Source organism: Pituophis catenifer, unplaced genomic scaffold (assembly GCF_029215685.1).
Source record: "Pituophis catenifer annectens isolate HBS135680 unplaced genomic scaffold, rPitCat1.0.hap2 SCAF_4, whole genome shotgun sequence".
Taxonomy (NCBI): Eukaryota; Metazoa; Chordata; class Lepidosauria; order Squamata; family Colubridae; genus Pituophis; species Pituophis catenifer.
Window position 1 is genome coordinate 114,935,940 of NW_027256884.1, and position 20,008 is coordinate 114,955,947.

The 20,008-nt window shown below is 37.0% G+C and overlaps 1 protein-coding gene across 2 annotated transcripts in view; it reads right to left on the reverse strand.

Annotated features, from left to right (window-relative positions):
• Positions 1-954: 954 nt before the first annotated feature.
• DYNC2H1 (dynein cytoplasmic 2 heavy chain 1) overlaps positions 955-20,008 on the reverse strand; it is a 152,252-nt gene continuing 133,198 nt past the window's right edge. For both annotated transcript variants that reach the window (XM_070943969.1, XM_070943968.1), the window contains exons 86-89: positions 9,754-9,863; positions 8,724-8,805; positions 5,181-5,297; positions 955-1,168 (exon numbers count right to left, since the gene is read on the reverse strand). In XM_070943969.1, coding sequence (XP_070800070.1) covers positions 1,010-1,168; positions 5,181-5,297; positions 8,724-8,805; positions 9,754-9,863 — 468 coding nt within the window. In that variant the 3' untranslated portion in view covers positions 955-1,009. The remainder of the gene's footprint in view (positions 1,169-5,180; positions 5,298-8,723; positions 8,806-9,753; positions 9,864-20,008) is intronic.

The window sequence follows — 20,008 nt, forward strand, 5'->3', positions numbered from 1 at the left end:
TTTCACAGCCATACATTGCAACTGGAAAAACCATAGCCTTGATTAGATTTTTATCCCACATTTATTATTTTTATATATAACTCAAGGCAGCCAATATACTTTGTACTTCCTTCTCTTTTCCCAACAACAACCCTGTGAGGTGGATTGAGCTAAAAGAGAGTGACTGACCATAGTGACCCAAGGTCAAACATCCAGCTTTCATGCCTAAAGCAGTGCTCTCATACAGGAGACCAGAACAATTTTAATACACAGAAAAGTGATTCAGCTTATTCACAAGTAACACACAGGCAAAATGACTTTTTTAACAAACTAAAATTTATTTAATGAGGGCAATGAAAATTATACATATTCCTTAAATATATTTCAGTATAATTTGCTTTGTAATAGCAGGAACTTCTCTTTTCCATTCGAAAAATTATGTCCTTTAAAAGTACAATCTGAAGTAGAATGAAAAACTGGAAGTTGAGAAAAAAATGAAGATAATAAAAACACCAATAAAATGAAAAAATACACATAGTAAAAGCCAAGAGAAAAAAATTATAGAGACATGTACCTAGAAATACAGAGTACTACAACCTACAACAGATTTTATACAGAAGTTTGGATGTTTACATTATATACATAAAGGGCAGATAATAAATTTGCCAGGTTGATGGAAGGAATAACTAGTGAACGTACACACAAAATGAATGGAAATTGTACAGTACCAAAATTTAATGGATTTTGCACATGGTGGGAATAATTCACTGAACTATTCAAGCTCTAATGGAAAAAACCCCCACCTCAGGTAACTATGTAAGTTTTCAGCTAGTTTTCTCAGCTTGTCAATTGAAAATAAATGCTAATTAACATTTTAGTTTTGCTGTAAATCCACAGTGTACTATTTAAAAGCACTGTTCTGTATAAAGTCTAAGATTTCCCACATTTTAGTTTTAAATTATCACAGAAAACATAAACTCTTTTTTTAAGACAACAGTAATCAAACCTGATGGCTAGCAGCAGCTTCTTCTTACTGATTTTTCAGAAATAAAGCGGCGCCACATTGGATCCATTGATCTTGATTCCCTCCACATGGGACATCAATATTTGTCACCACACAATCCCTTTCAGCACTAGTGTAAACAGGCAAAGAGATGCACTCTTCAGGAGAATAGGGCCCATAAGCATTCTGTCGACAAAGAAACAACCCTTTGAATAAGAAGATACGGTTACAATCATTTTTACACGCACTACACACACACATTGTGTTTGCCCCAAAATAAGACCCTGTCTTATATTTTTTTGCCACCAAAAAGGCACCAGGTCTTATTTTCAGGGGGGGGGGATATCAAAATGTAGCAGGATTGTTCTGCATGGTCCTAATGACGTAGGACTAGAACTTAATTGTGATCATTTCAATTCTGTATAAACAGGTTTAGTAGTCAAAGACATTCCCTGAAATAGCCTACAATTCTATCTATAATCTCATAGCAGGTTTCTAAAATGAATTTGGGATGGGGTTGAGGAGTGATCCTGAAGCTGCAGCTAGTGAGGGACTGGAGGGCCAAACTACCCAATACTCATTGCATGGAAGAAACAGCAGGGCTGCCTATTAGCTTCTGAGCAAGCATCAACATTTTGCTTTCATCTTATAAGGTCCAAAATAAGTTTAGACCAGTGCTTGGTAAATTCCCTATCCTCATGCAGATCAGGATAAGATAATCAGAGGATATCCTGTTGTTTGTACTATGATTTACAGAATGCTATCTTTGAAATTACTTGCAGGCGAGGCTTCCCTACCGCTATACTTGGTTTCAAAATATCTCTATCGTCATGCTTTCCCTCAAAATATCTGGTTGGTGTCAACCGTGAAATGGCCTTAAGACCTGCTGAAGACTGGTTTCTTTAAAGAACCTTTCCTGTGTCAGTGTGATGTATAAATAAGCTTTACTTCTTCTATGGCTTCATATTACAAGAGGGGGACCAAAGCAGGGGTGAAATCCAGCAGGTTCTGACAGGTTCTGGAGAACCAGTAGCGGAAATTTTGAGTAGTTCAGAGAACCAGCAAATACCACCAGCAAAATACCAGAGATTTTGCAATATCCTTCCCCCAGGTGTGGGGAGGGAATGGGGATTTTGCAGTATCCTTCCCCTGCCATGCCCACCAAGACACGCCCACAGAACTGGTAGTAAAAAAAATTGGATTTCACCACTGGACCAAAGGTCTGGCCCTGTAGGCCAATCGTAATATACATTATTAACTTCATTAATTTTTTCCAGAAAAAATTGTTATTGTATTTAGGAATAATCAAAAGTCATGCACACATGAGTAAAGGTTTGTAAGAAAATGGCAACCAATTCAAAAATTTAATGTACTTTATATAATAAACTATGCAGCCTGATTTTTTGGTATTTCCTGTATATGGGGTCTTTTTAATATATAATAATTTTATTTTTTAATGTTGTAATAAACTTTATTTCACCTGAGTTGTGTGTTCTGAACCCTTTTTAAAACCGCACATTTTTGCAAATGACTGCAGCACATAAATATTAAACAAATACCTCTTCATATAGGATTCAATTCACACAGGCCTGAGAAATTTAATTAATGAGGAGAACTATGTCATTAATCCCAGAAAACTGTAAAAATTAGGATTGTATGAAATATGCACACAAAGCTTAGTTTTTGTAGGTAGACAAATTGCTGAACTGTAATCTAACAGTATTTGTTCGTTTGTCACTCTGACAACTTGGCAGCAGTAGTTATGTTTGTTCTGGAGGCTAATGTGAGAATATGTGAATATTTTATAAAACTGACTCAGGAAAAAGTATATTTTTATGCTGATGTTTTATATAATAAATGATTTCTATTGTATGAGCAATTTTCTTTGCTAAATTAACTGTATGGAATTCTTCATACATTTTTCAATGTAGAAAGTTTAGCATGTGTTTGATGAAATGTGTAGCTGGAGAAATAGGGGGAGAGTTTTAAGGAATGGCTCCATTTTACACTTGCTATTTTTCTCTGTTATTGTCTGACTCTTTGTCAGGTTGGTGAAAGTCAGATTAGAAAACAAGAACCTTCAAAAACCCAGACTGGAGAGCAGGGGACCAATAGAGCTAGATGTGGTATAGATTCAATTTCCTTTTGTGACTATGAAAGGAGGTGTTGATATGAGAGACACTGGGAAAGGAATGAAAGTAGACTTAAGGAATGAAAGTAGACCTGAACACTGGCAGCTTATCCTATAAATAATATCTTAACTGAAGTGGTCAGAAATCTTTAAAAAAGCATCTTAAATAAATCAATATTCATTATAGTATTGCTCCCTTACTTTCAGTTTTAGCTTTTTCCCTTTATTTCTTCTTCGTTCTATTTTAAGAGTAAAAATAAAGGGAAAACTGTTCCAAAGAGACTTAATTAACTCAGTATAAATAAAAAGAGGAAAATCCTCCTACATGTTTTCATGATTCTTTGATTACCCAAGACATGTATTAAAGATACCTTCCTGAGTCCTGTGTAGCTTTTGCTTCATGAATCTTGCTCAGGTATGTTGGGTTTGACACATGTAAGAATTTGTCTACTTGTTTGTATGAAAGAAAACCAATCCTTTCAGAAGCGATTACTCTTCCTTTCCTTTCTGTTCTTTCCCTGTTTGATCTTTTCAACTACATTCTAGTGTGGTCTTTTTCTTCTACTTGCATTCTTAAAGAATCAGTGACAGTCATTCTGAACAAAAGGACCAGAAATGTCTTTCCATTTCATCAGCGTCTGAAGGAAGGAAGATTGCCAATTGCCTCTTTCTAAGTAAACAAGGGCAGAAAATATATTTTTTTCTGGAAAAAAAGTAGCTGGTGGCAGTGTTGAATGAACTCTTCTCCAAAGTTTTGGGAGGGTACAGAAGGTTTATATGAAAGCTAGTGGGCCCCAAACCACCTTATCCCATGTGCACTCATGCTATGTTAGTAGCTGACAGGAAAAAAATTAGTCTGCTTTGGATTACTTCTGAACAGAAGTATAAGTAACAGAATAACAGAGTTGTAGGGACCTTAGAGGTCTTCTAATTCAACCCCCTGGTTCAGGCAGGAAACCCTGTATCATTTCAGACAAATGGTTGTCCAATCTCTTCTTTAAAAACTTTCAGTGTTGGAGCACCCACAATTTTTGGTGGGAAGTTGTTCCATTGATTAATTGTTCTAACTATCAGGAAATTCCTCCTTAGTTCTAGGTTGGTTCTCTCCTTGATTAGTTTCCATTCATTGCTTCTTGTCTTACCTTCAGATGCTTTGGAAAATAGGTTGACCCCTTCTTCTTTGTGACAGCCCCTCAAATATTAGAATAATGCTATCATGTCACCCCAATTCCTGCAACCATTCTTCATATGTTTTAGCCTCCAGTCCCCTAATCTTCATTGTTCTTCTACTTTGCACGTGAAGTTACCCTGAGAAAAATTATTTTCAATCCTCGCAGCAGCAGGGATATTACGAAAATTTTCAGGATTTTGTCAGAATGATTTCAATATGCATCAATTTATTCCAGGCTAGTTTTGGTTTTTTTTGATCTAGATTTGGTTTTTTTTGGGGGGTGGGTGGAATCAACCAAGTTTTGATTCAAAACTTGGTGAACGACTGGCTTGTTTGCCCAGTCATGACATGATGGGCTGACATGATGGGGTAACTGGCCCAAAGTCAACCCACTGGCTTTCATGCATAAAGTGGGTCTAGAACATACAGACTCCTGATTTCTAGCCTGGTGCCTTAACTACAAGACCAAACCGGTTTGCTATTTCAGGCTAATTCCACAGGTGCAAATCCACCAGAAAAGGCAATATGATAATTTGAATATGAGCAAAACATTTACACAAAATACCTTAAAACTGGCTATTTTCTTGAAAACCTTTTGATGGCTAAATCAGTTGACTATGAATTGGGATTAAAATATTTATCCAGATTTATTTTAAGAAACATGAACTTTCCATTCATCTCTTTTTACAAGTCCACTAACTAAATAGTAATTAAAAAAAAAAAAAAACCTTTCTGAGAAATGGACAATCCACTAATAAAACTACAAAGAATGGAGTCATTACTTGATGTTTTCAAAAAAAGAGGAAGAAGAGTGTATCAGATAATTACTGAAAACCTAGTATTGAAAAAAAATGCAATTGCAAGCTTATCATTTTGAGCCCTTAGAAATAAAGTACCTGAGGAATCCAGGCCATGTAACAAGGCAGAACTGTTGAAACACTGGGTGAGTCGTGTTGGTTTTCAGAAAGTCGATTTCCATCAAAACTACAGCCTTCCAATTGAAGGCCACTGATCTGTCATGGAAACACAAAATATTCAATTTGGCTAAAATGTGAGCAATGACTATATTGTATTTTGACATACCGGTAAGTTAAAACCCAGATGGCTCCAGTAAAGAACAATATCTATGGAAGATTATTACAGAAGCAGGAAGGTGATTGTTACTTGAAAACGATGCTTTTTAACACGTCTCCTATAGTTTGCAATTGTATTCTTTATTGTGGTAGAGAAAAATATTATTGGCATCAGTACTTAGGTCAGCAGCAGGTATCAATATATTAGAGTTATAGACCAGAGCAGTAAGACACACATAAACATTTATTAACAATGCTTGAGAAAGAGAAGAAATAAATCCCAGAGCAGATATGGCATCTTTTTAGAAGTCTGACAGCTTTCAAATAATAGTTTTTATAGGTCAATAGTGTTTTTTCTTCTCTCTCTTTCTCTCTCTCTCTCTTTAAGCCAAATAAAGGGATTTTAACTTCATGAAGAAACAAAGCCTTGGAAGAAATACTGTCCACTTTATTTCTTCTGTTGGAACCATAGTGCAATGAGAAACATGTTTTGTACAGTGGTGGGTTTCAAAAAATTTATACTACCGGTTCTGTGGGTGTGGTTTGGTGGGCATGGCAGGGGAAGGATACTGCAAAATCCCCATTTCCTCCCGATCAGCTGGGACTTGGGAAGCAGAAAATAGATGGGGGCGGGGCCAGTCAGAATATTTACTACCGGTTCTCCGAACTACTCAAAATTTTTACTACCGGTTCTCCAGAACTGGTCAGAACCTGCTGAAACCCACCTCTGGTTTTGTTATTTTGATTTTAGGAACTAATCTTAATAGCAATATATTTCAAGGCAAATTGCTTTATTTTTAGTTTTAGTGAAAAAAAATGGATCTGCAGGATTCAATGATAACTTTGACTACAGCATCTGTATTAATCCCAAATATATTTTGAGCATCAGCATTTCAATTTTCTCTCACAATCTTAGAGGCAGATTCCTTGATATTTTAGTTTTAACTCAAGCCTTGGTTGATCATTCTCTTCTGCCTTTGGCTGGGAGAAGTGATGGGCAGATAGTCCTGGCCAAATGTTTCCTGAGATATAAGCATGGAATAATAGAAGTGAATACAGATACAGGCCCCTGCTGCTATCTAATTCGTTGTAAACATGAAACTTGCATATTTTAGACCAGGGCTGTTAAACTCGCGGCCCGCGGCCCAGATACATCATGCGCTGGCCACGCCCACGCCTGGTTTAGTGAAGGGGAAAAAAGTCATGATATGTCATGTGATGATGCCATGACAATGTGAGTTTGACACCCCTGTTCTAGACTAACTATATGCACGGGCAGGTGGACATCAAAGCAAAGAAGAAAAAATATTTGCAATAGTATTACTTGTCAAGGTTCCGACCAATGCCCTAATAAAAGCAGGAGCCTCAGGCCAATTTTCAAGAAAAATCCAGTTGTTTATTAGGAGTGCCATGTCAGCACGAACCAAGTGAAGCCAGCTCTGACTTCACCCAGTTTGCGCCTTGCCTTTGACCCTGTTTCCCCCTCCCCCCAAGGTGTATCATCCCCATGAAGCAATTTTGCAGGTCGTGTAAGTCACTCCCTCCGGCCATTGCATGTCTCTGTGGAGATGGTCTTGGCTTCAGTTGGCTAGGATGTGTTTTGTTTTGACTGATGTGCGAATTCCTCAGTGCAGCTGTGAGGCGCAATTTCCCATCCCCCTGCCTATGGCAACTTGGGAACAGGTCAGGAAAGCTTCGTGAGTTGACATTACTATCTAGAAATTTATTCCCATAGTTTAGACAGTATTGGATTACTGAATACCACCATAAAAAAAATAAACTATTGCTATATTAGAAACAGGAATTCAGCTCTTATTAAATAATTTAAATAACGCATATAAGATTTCATATTATTTCAGACAAATGTGTGATATATTACTGGAAAAACTGTAAGTCCTCACATGTTCCAATTGTAAGCTGTGCCTTTTTTTAGGATGCACATATCCAAGTTTTAAACATTATGTATATTTAAATCAACAATTAAACGTATCCAGACTTTATTTCTTCTTACTAGGTCCCTAAACCCTGACTTCGTAACATTTAAAATATTCTTCAAAACATTTCCTCCTCAATTCCCAATGGTTTACGATATATCACAAGAGGCATGAGATTATGTTAATAAATCAAAAAATGCATTTTCACATGCATTGTTGGGTAATGGTTTCTTTACAAGCAAATCTAAATGTCATTAAATAAGATTTAATTATATACAAATTGATTCGGAATCAAAAATTTATCATTGTCATTTCCAGAAGAAATTATTCTCATAATCAGGTCTTGAGGCTATTGGTTGAATTAATCAACCATTTCAAGGATGATAATATTTCTGGGCCAAGTTGTAAACTTGGTTCAGTGTGCCTACTTTAATATGCACATGCATTTCAAATTTTTTTCTAGAAATGACAGCGGACCTTTAAAGGTCAAACAGTAATGTTGTATTTGAAATCTAAATGACTGAAACATTAATTTCTATATTTTTGCAAATCTTTTACAAGATTCTTTTGGTACTTAAGGTTCAATATTCAATCAAGTAAAAGAACTTAAAGTAAAAGAATTAAAGTTCTTTTAATTGAAGAACTGATTTGCAAAATGTAGGCCAAATCTATTTTGGTCTATTTGTTCATTGTGTTCAGCAGGACAAATTAGATAGCTTTTTGGTAAAGTACAAACTTCATCCATTTCTATTACCAGCCAGAGATAAAGAGAATTTTTAAACACCTTCTAAATAATTTTATCCCTGCTAGCTAAGCTGAAAATGTTGCTATTGGGAATTGCTCACTTTTTAGAAAACTCCTCACACTCCAATTATTTCCTCGGTCAGACTTTTTCTAAAATGCATAGCATGACTTGGAAAAAAAACAAGATGTTACAGAGAACTGAATTTTGACCATTTGTTTTTAGAAAGTGTACAGACAACTTTAAGAGATCATTGATTCTCATGAAAAAGAAGGGACAGGACAGGACAGGACAGGACAGGACAGAACAGAACAGAATTCTTTATTGGCCAAGTGTGATTGGACACACAAGGAATTTGTCTTTGGTGCATATGTTTTCAGTGTACATAAAAAGACAAGATACATTCGTCAAGAATCATAAGGTACAACACTTAATGATAGTCATAGGGTACAAATAAGCAGAAAACAAAAAAGAAGGAGCAAGGTGGATAGAATAGCAAAGGACAGGTTAAGTAATATATAATTATATTAACAGATAACAGATTAACAGTTAATTAATATTCTTTTAGGTTCTCTTTGAGGTTTGAATGGGATGAGCTATGCATTTCATGAAACAAAAGAATAAATATTTGACTATAGATCTAGAAAGTCATAGAAGGCTCAGCAAGTATAATTTCAGCAGGTTGATTACCTGAACCTGGAGCTTTGCTTCTCTTATTTGACCTTTCCAGGATGCCGTAAATTTCAGACTATCCACAGAACATGCCATTACTCTGGAACAGAATAATAAAATGAAAATATAAATAGTTTGCTTGAAATGAAATAAACCATACATTATCTCCATACATTAAAAGATAACACACAGCTGCTGATTAAGTGAACCAGACAATCCACCCCACTCCCACTGCTAAGAAAAATGCAGCATTCAATAAAATAATATAACATTTGGATTAATGAAAATAAGATGCTGTACTGTCTTCAATATTATTTTATGCTAAGTAAGAATATGACACTGTTTATGAATAAGCAGGACTAGAGGTGACATGATAGCAGTGTTCCAATGTCTCAGAGCCACAAAGAAGAGGGAGTCAAGCTATTCTCTATTCTTATAATTTTCATTCCTTTAATGTCTCTTTGAATGCTATTCTCAGTTTTTTTTTAAAAAAAAAACATTGCACTAACGCTAGAAATCAGAATCTTTTGGCATTGCTAGTATTTAATTTTGCTTGTACACAATACTTTGTGGCACTAAATTTACTTCTAGAAAGACTATCATGTTATTAGAAATGAAGGTTGAGCTGCAGACTTGAAAAATCTCTTTCCTAAAGCATCATATTTGTCATCAGGTTAACAAGTTAAATACATCTGATTTATTTTAGGAAATGTCTATGCTTTTTTTTTCACTAGAAAGGACTCAATGTTTTTTTTAAAAAAATTATGAAATAAGGTAAACATCAATAGAAGAGATTACAGAGGATAATAAAAGCAAACAGTATTAGTGGCAAAATACATTTTATGGAAGTAGATGAAAAGTTTTGCCACCAAAAATGTTCTTTACATAAAGACAGAAGACACAAGACAGGACCAACTGGACTTCCTACAGAAGACAATCCTATAGTGTAGTCTTCTATACGCAATGAAGGTGAGAAAATGAGAGAACAAATGAAGCAGTAGTACTGAGAGACTCATACATGACATGCAACAGCCACCAATTCACCTACCTTGCAGTCTCTTGCCTTAAGGCATTCAGAAAGGTATCTGGATGGAAGAGTTCTGACAGGTCAAGAGTATCCAAAAGTAAGGTCTGTTTTTCTGCTTTAGTCACCCAATTCTAGAAAGACAACAGCAATGTGTGCTAAGAGGGGAAAAATCTAGCTAATTTAACACATTCAAGTGCCTATCCAGCATTTTCAGAGGAATTCAACGAGAATTAATATGGAATAACACATAGGACTGTGACCATAGAGGCAAGTGACAACATAGTTCAAAACTGATTGGATAAATTACTTTGCAAATCAAGAATGTGACAAAAATGATATCGAGGAACATGATATGTTTGGTGTTGCTAGGCTTTATTATTAATATGGTTCAAAAAATAATTTCTTATACACTGGCAATCATGTGAAGGGAATGGACACCTTGTTTTATTCATAAATCCCAATCAGGGAGATATCAGAAAGGAAATGTATTATGCATAAATGCCTTCCACCTCAATTCACAATGGAATGAGATCCACAAACCAGATCAATGCCAGTCAAAAAGCTGCCAGCACGCATGCCAACACATACAGCTTTGTATAAAAAGAAAACAAATGGATTTGACATAGGGAACCCAAGCCAATTAATCAGAACTGTAAGTTACAAATTGAAAATGACCACTTGTGATGTGTCTGCATTGGGCAAACACATAATTTTCTTAGTTTACCATAAAATATATTCAGCTTTTCTTAAATGGACACTGCAGTATTGTGTCTGTCTCTGAATAAGTTTTACTGAACATAATTGTATCATATATTCAACTTCATAAATAATGGATCATTCTGCTACATAATACACATGATACCATTTGACATACAGCAAATAAGTCACTAAATTTTTATGTAGGAAATGAAAGGTAATGAATCATCTTATCAAAAAATAAATAATACCATGTTTCCCTGAAAATAAGGCCCTGTCTTATATTGTTTTGAGCCCCGAAATAAGCGCCTTATTGGCCTTATTTTCAGGGAGGTCTTATTATTTTGGGGCGCATGGAGCAAGAGGGGGCTCTTCTTGCCGTCTTTCCTGATTTCCAGCTCTGTGTTTAAATATTTTCGGGGAGGGCTTATTTTCGGGGGAAGCTTTATTTTAGTGCATGCGCTCAAAAGCCCAATTGGGCTTATTATCAGGGGAGGTCTTATTTTCAGGGAAACAGGGTAGTTTATTGTTTAATAAACAATATTGGTTGGAAACATGTGGAAGAGGCTTTTATCTTGCAGTGGACAGTAGAGCCTTGGTGGCGCAGCAGACTAAAGTGCTGTTAAATAGCACCAGCTGCTTTACTGCAAGTTCAAATCTCACCAGGCTCAAGGTTGACTCAGCCTTCCATCCTTTCGAGGTAGGTAAAATGAGGACCCAGATTGTGGGGGCAATAAGCTGACTTTGTATAAAGAAGAACACCGCTTGGGGGGGGGACGAAAGCCCTACTAAGCAGGTATATACAAAAGTATGAAGGCTATTGCTTAACACATTGTAAGCCGTCCTGAGTCTCCGGAGAAGGGCGGCATATAAATTGAATGAATAAATAAATAAATAAATAAATAATGGTTAGAATGATGATGATGATGAAACAATAGTTTATGTTGCTTTTGAACCTGGAATATGCTATGAAAAACACAAAGCCACATAACTTTTATAAATATATATCACGCCCATATAAATTTCTTCTTTTAAAAACAGGCTAAAACGGTTACAATAAATTCCTCTTATTAACTTAATATACTGTCTGTAAACAGTGGTATTGGCTCCAAAAATTGAATTTTACAGCAATGTATTTATTGTAAAATGAAAACCATTTATAAATGTATCATGAAGTCCGGGACTCTGCAATCGTCATAAATATGAGTCAGTTGCCAGGTGTCTGAATTTTGATCACATAACCATGGGGATGCTGCAACAGTCGTAAGTGTGAAAAATTTCATGTCACTTTTTTCAGTGCATTTGTAACTTCGAACAGCCACTAAACGAATTGCTGTAAATCGAGGACTACCTATATAGCAATCTCTCCAATATTATGAAATAAAATCAATAATCTAAAATCCAACCTTATTCAAAGCATGTTTCTAATACAGAAACTTTTGGGCTGGCAGTAAAATATGAGCGAAATTTTAAATCACTATTTCAATCTATGGAAAATGTTTAGGTTCCATTTGTATGTTCCTTAGGAATGTGTCACATACATCTTTTGTCAGCATTTTGTTGAATATTTCCAATCCTAGGATAGATACACTTCGTATTTCATAAGAACTTAATGGGGGGGAAAAAAACCAAGTGCTTCATATAGCATTTTTTCCAACAATTTACTGTCTTCCTTCAAAATAACTTTGCCTAAAACCAGACAATTTTCCAATCAATCATATTCTATTCTTTTCTTGAATTTGTATGGCACAATTTAAATTGAGATAACCATATTATTCCCTTATAAAAAAAAGTTCATTATCCAAGATGAAGGCAAACATGTCATTTCTATTTAAATATTCCTTGTCACGTTTGATTTCAGATAAAACCTTTTAGCCTAATAACACCAGAAAATTTTCAAGTCTTACTTGCTCTATAAATCTCTTTCTAGTTTTACTGTTGAATGTCTGTTGCAAATGACAAAACTGGAAAAGGAGGCTGAGATAAATTAATAAAAATGCTCTTATTAAAGATATGACTTTAATATGACTATCTTTTTTTTAAAGTTTTTCAGTTTTATTTCTTATACACATAATATAAAATGTACATTTTCTTATACATAATTAATCCTACATATACATGTTTTCCTTAAAGAAAGCATTAAAATAAGGCATTTTAATTACATTTGGAGTTGCTCTTCTATCCTTTCTTCCCTCATTTCGCAACAACCCTTCTTCTTCTTCTCCTCTTTCCCTTCCCTCCCTCCTCTCCTACTTTCTCTTCCCTCCTCTCCTACTTCAACCTACTTCCTGTTCTTTTCCCCCACTCCTTTCTTCTTTTCCCTCTACTCACCTTTTTTTCTACTCTTATCCCCTACCCTTCCTTCCTCTCTTTTTCCCTTTCTTCCATTGCTCTCCCTCCCTCTCCTCTTCCTATGCTCTCCTCCTCTCTCCTTTCTATAATATGACTATCATTAAGTGTTGTACCTTATGATTCTTGATGAATGTATCTTTTCTTTTTATGTACACTGAGAGATATGCACCAAAGGCAAATTCCTTGTGTGTCCAATCACACTTGGCTATTCTATTCTATTCTATTCTATTCTATTCTATTCTATTCTATTCTATTCTATTCTATTCTATTCTATTCTATTCTATTCTATTCCTACCATCCTGAATCATGGGGAGAAAGGCCATTGAAGTGATAATACCACTAAATAAACGATATAATTTGTTGTTCTAGCATAGTAACTCCCCACATTGCTGCTTTTTTTTTCTGAGACAGAGCAAATTAATCAAATGCCCTTTACATGTGTCACAACATAGATTAGAAATGTTTTTCCCAGATAATTATGAGTGATCTGAGTGTTCTCTTCCCCCCCCCCGCAAAAAAAATTCTATTTATGCTAGTGAGCTTGGTCATATTTGCATGATTCTTTCAATGATTTATCAGTTCCTGCTATATTATGGCAGTAATTGCAGTTCTTCAACAAGAAAGATAGCATGAAGTAAAGTGTTCAGTGTCAAAGTGGTCATTAGAGTCATTTGTAATTTCAGATTAATATATTCATTTTACTAGTGTATTCAAATAAACATTGAATTCAGGTATTCCAGACATCTATGGACAAGCAATTATAGTCAATTAAATTTTAAGAGACTGTAACAATTAACAACAGCAGTCTGTTTTGAAATCTGAAGTAATTATTTTGTAATTTGCTTGTTTAAAAAAGAGCGAATTACATGGTGGCTAGTATTTTAAAAACATGTCTGTCTGTCTATCTATCTTCTGATAGCAATACCACTTATATACCACTTCACAGTGATTTACAGCTCTCTCAAAGCGGTTTACAGAGTCAGCATATTGCCCCCAACAGTCTAGGTCCTCATTTAATCGACCTTGGAAGGATGGAAGGATGAGTAAACCTTGAGCCGGTCAGAATCGAACTGCTGGCAGTTAGCAGAATTAGCCTGCAATACCACATTCTAATCACTGTGCCACCACGGCTCTAATAATAGTTCACTTTCTAATAGCTCACTTTTAATTATTAGGCATGGGAAAATACTATGAGCAAAAGGATTAGCTTAGTTTCTGAAGCAATAAACTGCACCATTTTTAAAAGTATCTTAAAAACCAAAAGGCTTATTACGAAGACCTTTTTCCTGTCTTAGAAGGCAAAATAACAGCTGCAAAGCATGTGTGTATTCGGCCTGGACATCATTCTATGTAAAATAATTTAACTGAGGTTTAAAATTGTTGCAAGTAGCATTTCACAAAAGGGTTTTATATACTGATATATTTTACATGTAACTATATAGTTTATAACTATAATATAAAACTGTAAAAAACCATAGAGACGAAAAGGAATGTGATGGTTAGAAAAAGAAAATTTTAAAAGAGAGTAGAGTTTTAAAACATTCTATCATCATCATCATCATCATCATCATCATCATCATCATGGGTTGTTACATTCATCATCATCATCATCATCATCATCATCATCATCATCATCATCATCATGGGTTGTTACATTCATCATCATCATCATCATCATCATCATCATCATCATCATCGTCAGGTGTTGTTACATAAGCCAGGAGACTACTATTCTAGTGCATTCTAGTACTATTCTATTCTATACTAGTTTGGTCGCTTATTTACCAGCTCTGTCAGGTACATGCTTGCACACTTCCCATGGTGCACCACAAGAGGGCAAGCTAGCTTCATACCAGAAAGAAAGACCTGCAGCATCATTCTAGTCCCTCTCATAAACCGGCACTGCAATCGGGAAGGTTCAGACTAGTCAGGAATTAGACTGTCTGCACGGAGCACCAACTCGTCTCTTCACAGAAGTGGTACCCATTTACCTACTCACATAGAACATGGAAGGTGGGCAGAAACTGTGGCAAGTAATGGGAACTCACCGCACCATGCAGTGCTAGGGCTTGAACCTCTGGAGCAGAGACCATCTCCAGCATCATTAAGCCACTAAGCTACCATGCCTCAAAAACATTCCAGTATTATAGCCCGTATTCAAAAGTAGGATTCCAGTATGAGTCTAGTATTTCTTGTGGAGTCTGTTTCCTGACCTGTTCTATCTTGAAGGGTTGATATTAATCTTGAAAGCTTAACTGTGTTTTTATTCCTTTCCTCTTATACCTGCGAGAATTAAGGTAGAGCCAGTTTAAGATTCTTTCTAATGTGCTCTTCTTTTCCCAAATTTAAGCCATGTTTTCCAGTTTCTAGTTGTCACATTTCTTTTCCAAGGTCATCTGTGTGATTTTCTATATCGTAGAACTTGAAGCCACTGGGTAGGCAGTATGGATACTCTATTCCAAATGTCTTGTATATTCTCGCCATTTATTTCTGTGAATTTTTAAAATTTATGATAATAATACATTGTTGGCTTAGCCTCAATAAAGGCCTCCTCCAAAACACTCAGTGCCTCTGGGATTTCATTGAATGCATCATGTAAGATAGTAGCACCAGTTTTCCATCCAAGAAAACCTCAGAGGTAATGGAGCTTTAAATGAGATTTCTGAATGAAAACTATTACATCCAAAGATATAGCATCCACCACTCTTTGCAAGGCCAATGATAATCTATTTCATCATAAAACCATATAATTCAAAGGTATTGGGATGAAGGGTAGTCTTTTCTGACACACAAACGTAATGCACCTGTCTGTACATTTGTACAGTTTATATACTAGCTCTGACACAATATCACTGTGTGTCCATGATTTTAACATTATAGCCTCAATGGAAGCCCTTGTATTAGAATTCTGTGCAAGAGAAATGAATGCTAATGATTGAAAACAATTCAAACAAAGCCAAAGTGCTTGCTAGGGTAAGATAACTTTTTTTTGCAAGGACGTGGAAGGATGAAGGTAATGTAGCAATAGGAAAATTGGTGTAATCGTTATCAGATGGTTATGAAAGGAAATGAATAAGCTAGGAAAAAGTAAAATGAAATAGAAGATATAAAAAAAATGAGAAAATGAGAGCTGGAATGCCTAATCGGTAGAGAGAAGTTCCCTGAAGATGGGCTCCAGCACGAGTTCGAAAGCTCAGAAGACAAAATCTTTGGTCCCAGTGACCGGCCCAGATTGGATCCTGAAGATTATTTGTAGGCAACATTGCAAGATATGCTCCCAGGGTTGCAAACTTTGATATATCAAGTATCATGACATTATTAGATACAAAGTATTAAGTCACACGGCTTCCCCAAGGTTTAATATATTTTCATGTCCATACAGTTGTCTAATATCTCTAATAATCCTTAGCAATATGACAACCTGAAATGTTAATTTGCGAGTGCATTTCTCATTTCACTGTGCGTTCCCAAGAGTAAAGCAATTTTAGATGAAATAATAAAATTAAAATACTCTTTTATTATAGTACTTCCTAATGCAATATCCATCCGCTACAGATAATTGTAGGGAGTTTATTATGTGAATGAATTTGGGAACAGGCAATAATAACCTTTTAAATGCAATATGAGTCCAGGGACGTGTTGTGAATAGGACTTTAAATCAAAGCCTTTAAATTAGAGAGCCTGTCAAGGTATTTTATAATATCAAAAATATTGATTTTAAATATTGTTTTCACTTAGCATGACAAATGTTTTCGGACTGTGTGAAATGTTCTTATTTGTATTTTTATGCAAAGGATGCATATATTCCAGATACAATTTTTTTTAAAAAAAAATATATATAAAAGTACTTGAGAAAATGTATGGGTCTGAATGACTTCCTTGAATTTAATTACCTAATAAATGTTCAATAAAAATATATGGTAGACTGGGAAAAGTGTACAAGGTAAAATATCATGACAGAGATAGCATCAAGAAATTTCTTAAAAGTCATTGGTCGCGTTGGTTGATGATCTCTGGAGGGCTCGGGACAGGGGTTGCTCCTCTGTTCTGGTCCTGTTAGACCTCTCAGCGGCTTTTGATACCATCGACCATGGTATCATGCTGCACCGGTTGGAAGAGTTGGGGATGGGGGGCACCGTGTTACGGTGGTTCTCCTCCTTTCTCTCCGACCGGTCGCAGTTCGTGTTGGCAGGGGGGCAGAGGTCGACCTCGAGGCCTCTTATATGTGGAGTGCCTCAGGGGTCGGTCCTCTCGCCCCTCCTGTTCAACATTTATGTGAAGCCGCTGGGCGAGATCATCCGTGGCTTTGGGGTGAGATACCATCAGTACGCTGATGATACTCAGCTGTACATCTCCACCCCAGGCCACCCCAACGATGCCCTTGAAGTGATGTCCCAGTGCCTGGAGGCTGTACGGATCTGGATGGGGAGGAACAGGCTCAAGCTCAACCCTTCCAAGACTGAGTGGCTGTGGTTCCCGGCATCCCAATATGGTCAGTTGACTCCATCACTGACTATTGGGGGCGAGTCTTTGGCCCCCACAGAGAGGGCTCGCAATCTGGGAGTCCTCCTGGATACGCAGCTGTCCTTGGAGGAACATCTGACGGCTGTAACCAGGGGGACCTTTTATCAGGTTCGCCTGATCCGCCAGTTGCGGCCCTTTCTTGATCGGGATTCCTTGTGCACAGTCACTCATGCCCTCGTAACCTCTTGCCTTGATTACTGCAATGCTCTCTACATGGGGCTCCCCTTGAAGAGCACCCGGAGGCTCCAACTGGTCCAGAATGCAGCAGCGCGGGTAGTGATGGGAGCAGCGTGGCGCTCCCATGTAACACCACTCCTGCGTGAACTGCACTGGCTCCCGGTGGTCTTCCGGGTGCGCTTCAAGGTGTTGGTTATCACCTTTAAAGCGCTCCATGGCATAGGGCCTAGCTATCTTCGAGACCGCCTACTGCCACCGACGACCTCCCACCGACCCGTGCGCTCCCACAGAGAGGGCCTCCTCGGGGTGCCATCAGCCAAACAATGCAGGCTGGTGACCCCCAGGGGGAGGGCCTTCTCTGTGGGGGCACCCACCCTCTGGAATCAGTTGCCCCCTGAGATAAGGAGAATCCATGACCTCAGTGCCTTCCGCCGTGCCCTTAAAACTTTCTTTTTTCAACAAGCCGGGCTGGCTTAATTTCTTTTTAAGGGTTTTAATTGTTTTGTTTTATTTATCGTTTTAATTAATGGGGCCAAATCTATATATATTTTTTAACTGTGTTTTAATATTTGTATTTGATGTTTTTATTTGGCTGTTCACCGCCCTGAGTCCTCAGGGAGAAGGGCGGTATACAAATTCAAAAATAAATAAATAAATAAATAAATAAATAAATAAATAAATAAATAAATAAATAAATAAATAAATAAATCTGCAGTCGATAACAGAGCTCCAGATCGACCCGGAACTCTTATCAGCTACAGATGCCTTCTGGCAGGAATCTAAAGGCGAAATGGAGGCCAGGGAAATGTGTGCGAGTGGCGGCAAGCAGACGCAAAAGAAGTGGCCGCAGAAGAAGGCGAGGCAGATGTCAAGGTGTGCAAGGCCTGGTAAGTAAGTAAGTAAGTAAGTAAGTAAGTAAGTAAGTAAGCAGCTCCTTTCCCCCATCCCCATCCTAGCTTATTTTTTACCTGTGTGCCTCGCCCCACCCCCTGCACCCCAGGTTGGGTGGGGTCCTAATTATGGATAATTTTGTGGGTGGGGCTTAATTTGATTGCATGTACTCAAAAACGTGATAGGGCTTCTTTTCAAGGCGGGTCGTTTTTTTGGAGAAACATGGTATAAATGGTTAAAATGAGTCAGAGACAGAAACCCATTCTATCCTAATTCAACGGTTAACAGATCTGGGCCTCTAGAAAAGTAAACTCATTGCCTCTCTGGAAAAAAATATGACAACCAAAGAGAGATTTAAAAAAGCAGCTTGTATCAACTATGCACACAGCAATGATTCAAATTAGTTTTGTACACAGTACATGAAAGTCGCTCTCCAGGCTCACGTTGGGCAAACTTAGCTCATGTAAGGAGGAGCTAATAATGGAAATTGATGAGAAAAGAGATTTTGCAAAACAAGGCACTTTATATAACTCTGCCTCTGAATATTTAAATAAACTGCATATGGCTAATATTCGCCTTTTCAGTAATCTTCAAACTGTATGCCCATGCAGATGCAACATCACTCTGTACATTAAGGATAAGCAAAAGAATGGAAAATTTATTGTATAAATCAATCTGTTCTGAGTATCTTTCTTATTGCCTTTTATCCCTTTTGTCTTTGAGAGTTTTTTTTTTAAAGCTTTAAAAGAAAAATAATCCTTCTTCCAATGGAGCTGGGAACTATATCCCCCAACAGCTGGTAAATACCTAGCTTTTCACTCCAAACAATGCCACCAGCAGCTAAATGTTCATGAGCTCTTTCCTATTGAAATATCAGTCCGTCACAGAGAACACAATCTTCAATACGCGTATAGAATTATAGCACAGCACCAAAGAGAAAGGAATATATATCGATTTGTTATTGCTGCCTTTTCAAACAGAGGGCAAATACATGAACAGTAACTCCAGATGTGTGCTCTTGTTAGCACTCTTGTTTCTGTTTTATGAAGGAAACTGTATGTTGAGGGCCAGAAATATTTTTTAAAAACCCAGAAGAAAAGGCATAGAATGTTGTGTTGTGGCTGCTGCTATTGTTTGTTACACTTTATGTATCTTTTATTTTCTGTGGACAGCTTCCGAGGGACAACTTCTGCAAACTCAGACTAGGTCACACCTGCACCAGGATCAGCAGGCTTTGAAATTTTCCAGCTTACTTTTTCTACAAGACGGCCTGACATCACTGATTCCTTATGAAGCCCCAATGCATTTTGCACTATTATCCATAATGTACCAAAGGAATTCAAATATAAAAACATACACTCGATACAGTTCTGTGTGATATTTTAAACGAGCCAATTCCTGTATTTGGCTCTATGAAAGAAGTGGTGCAAGATGAAAAAGCAACAAGGATACCATATAACGTAAAAGTTTTTAGTACATATTATAAACCTACTAGGTAGTGACTCAGTGGCTAAGATGCTGAGCTTGTCGATCAAAAGGTCGGCAGTTCTCAGCGATTCGAATGCCTATTGCCACATAACAGAGTGAGCTCCCGTTACTTGCCCCAGGTTCTGCCAATCTAGCAGTTCGAAAGCAA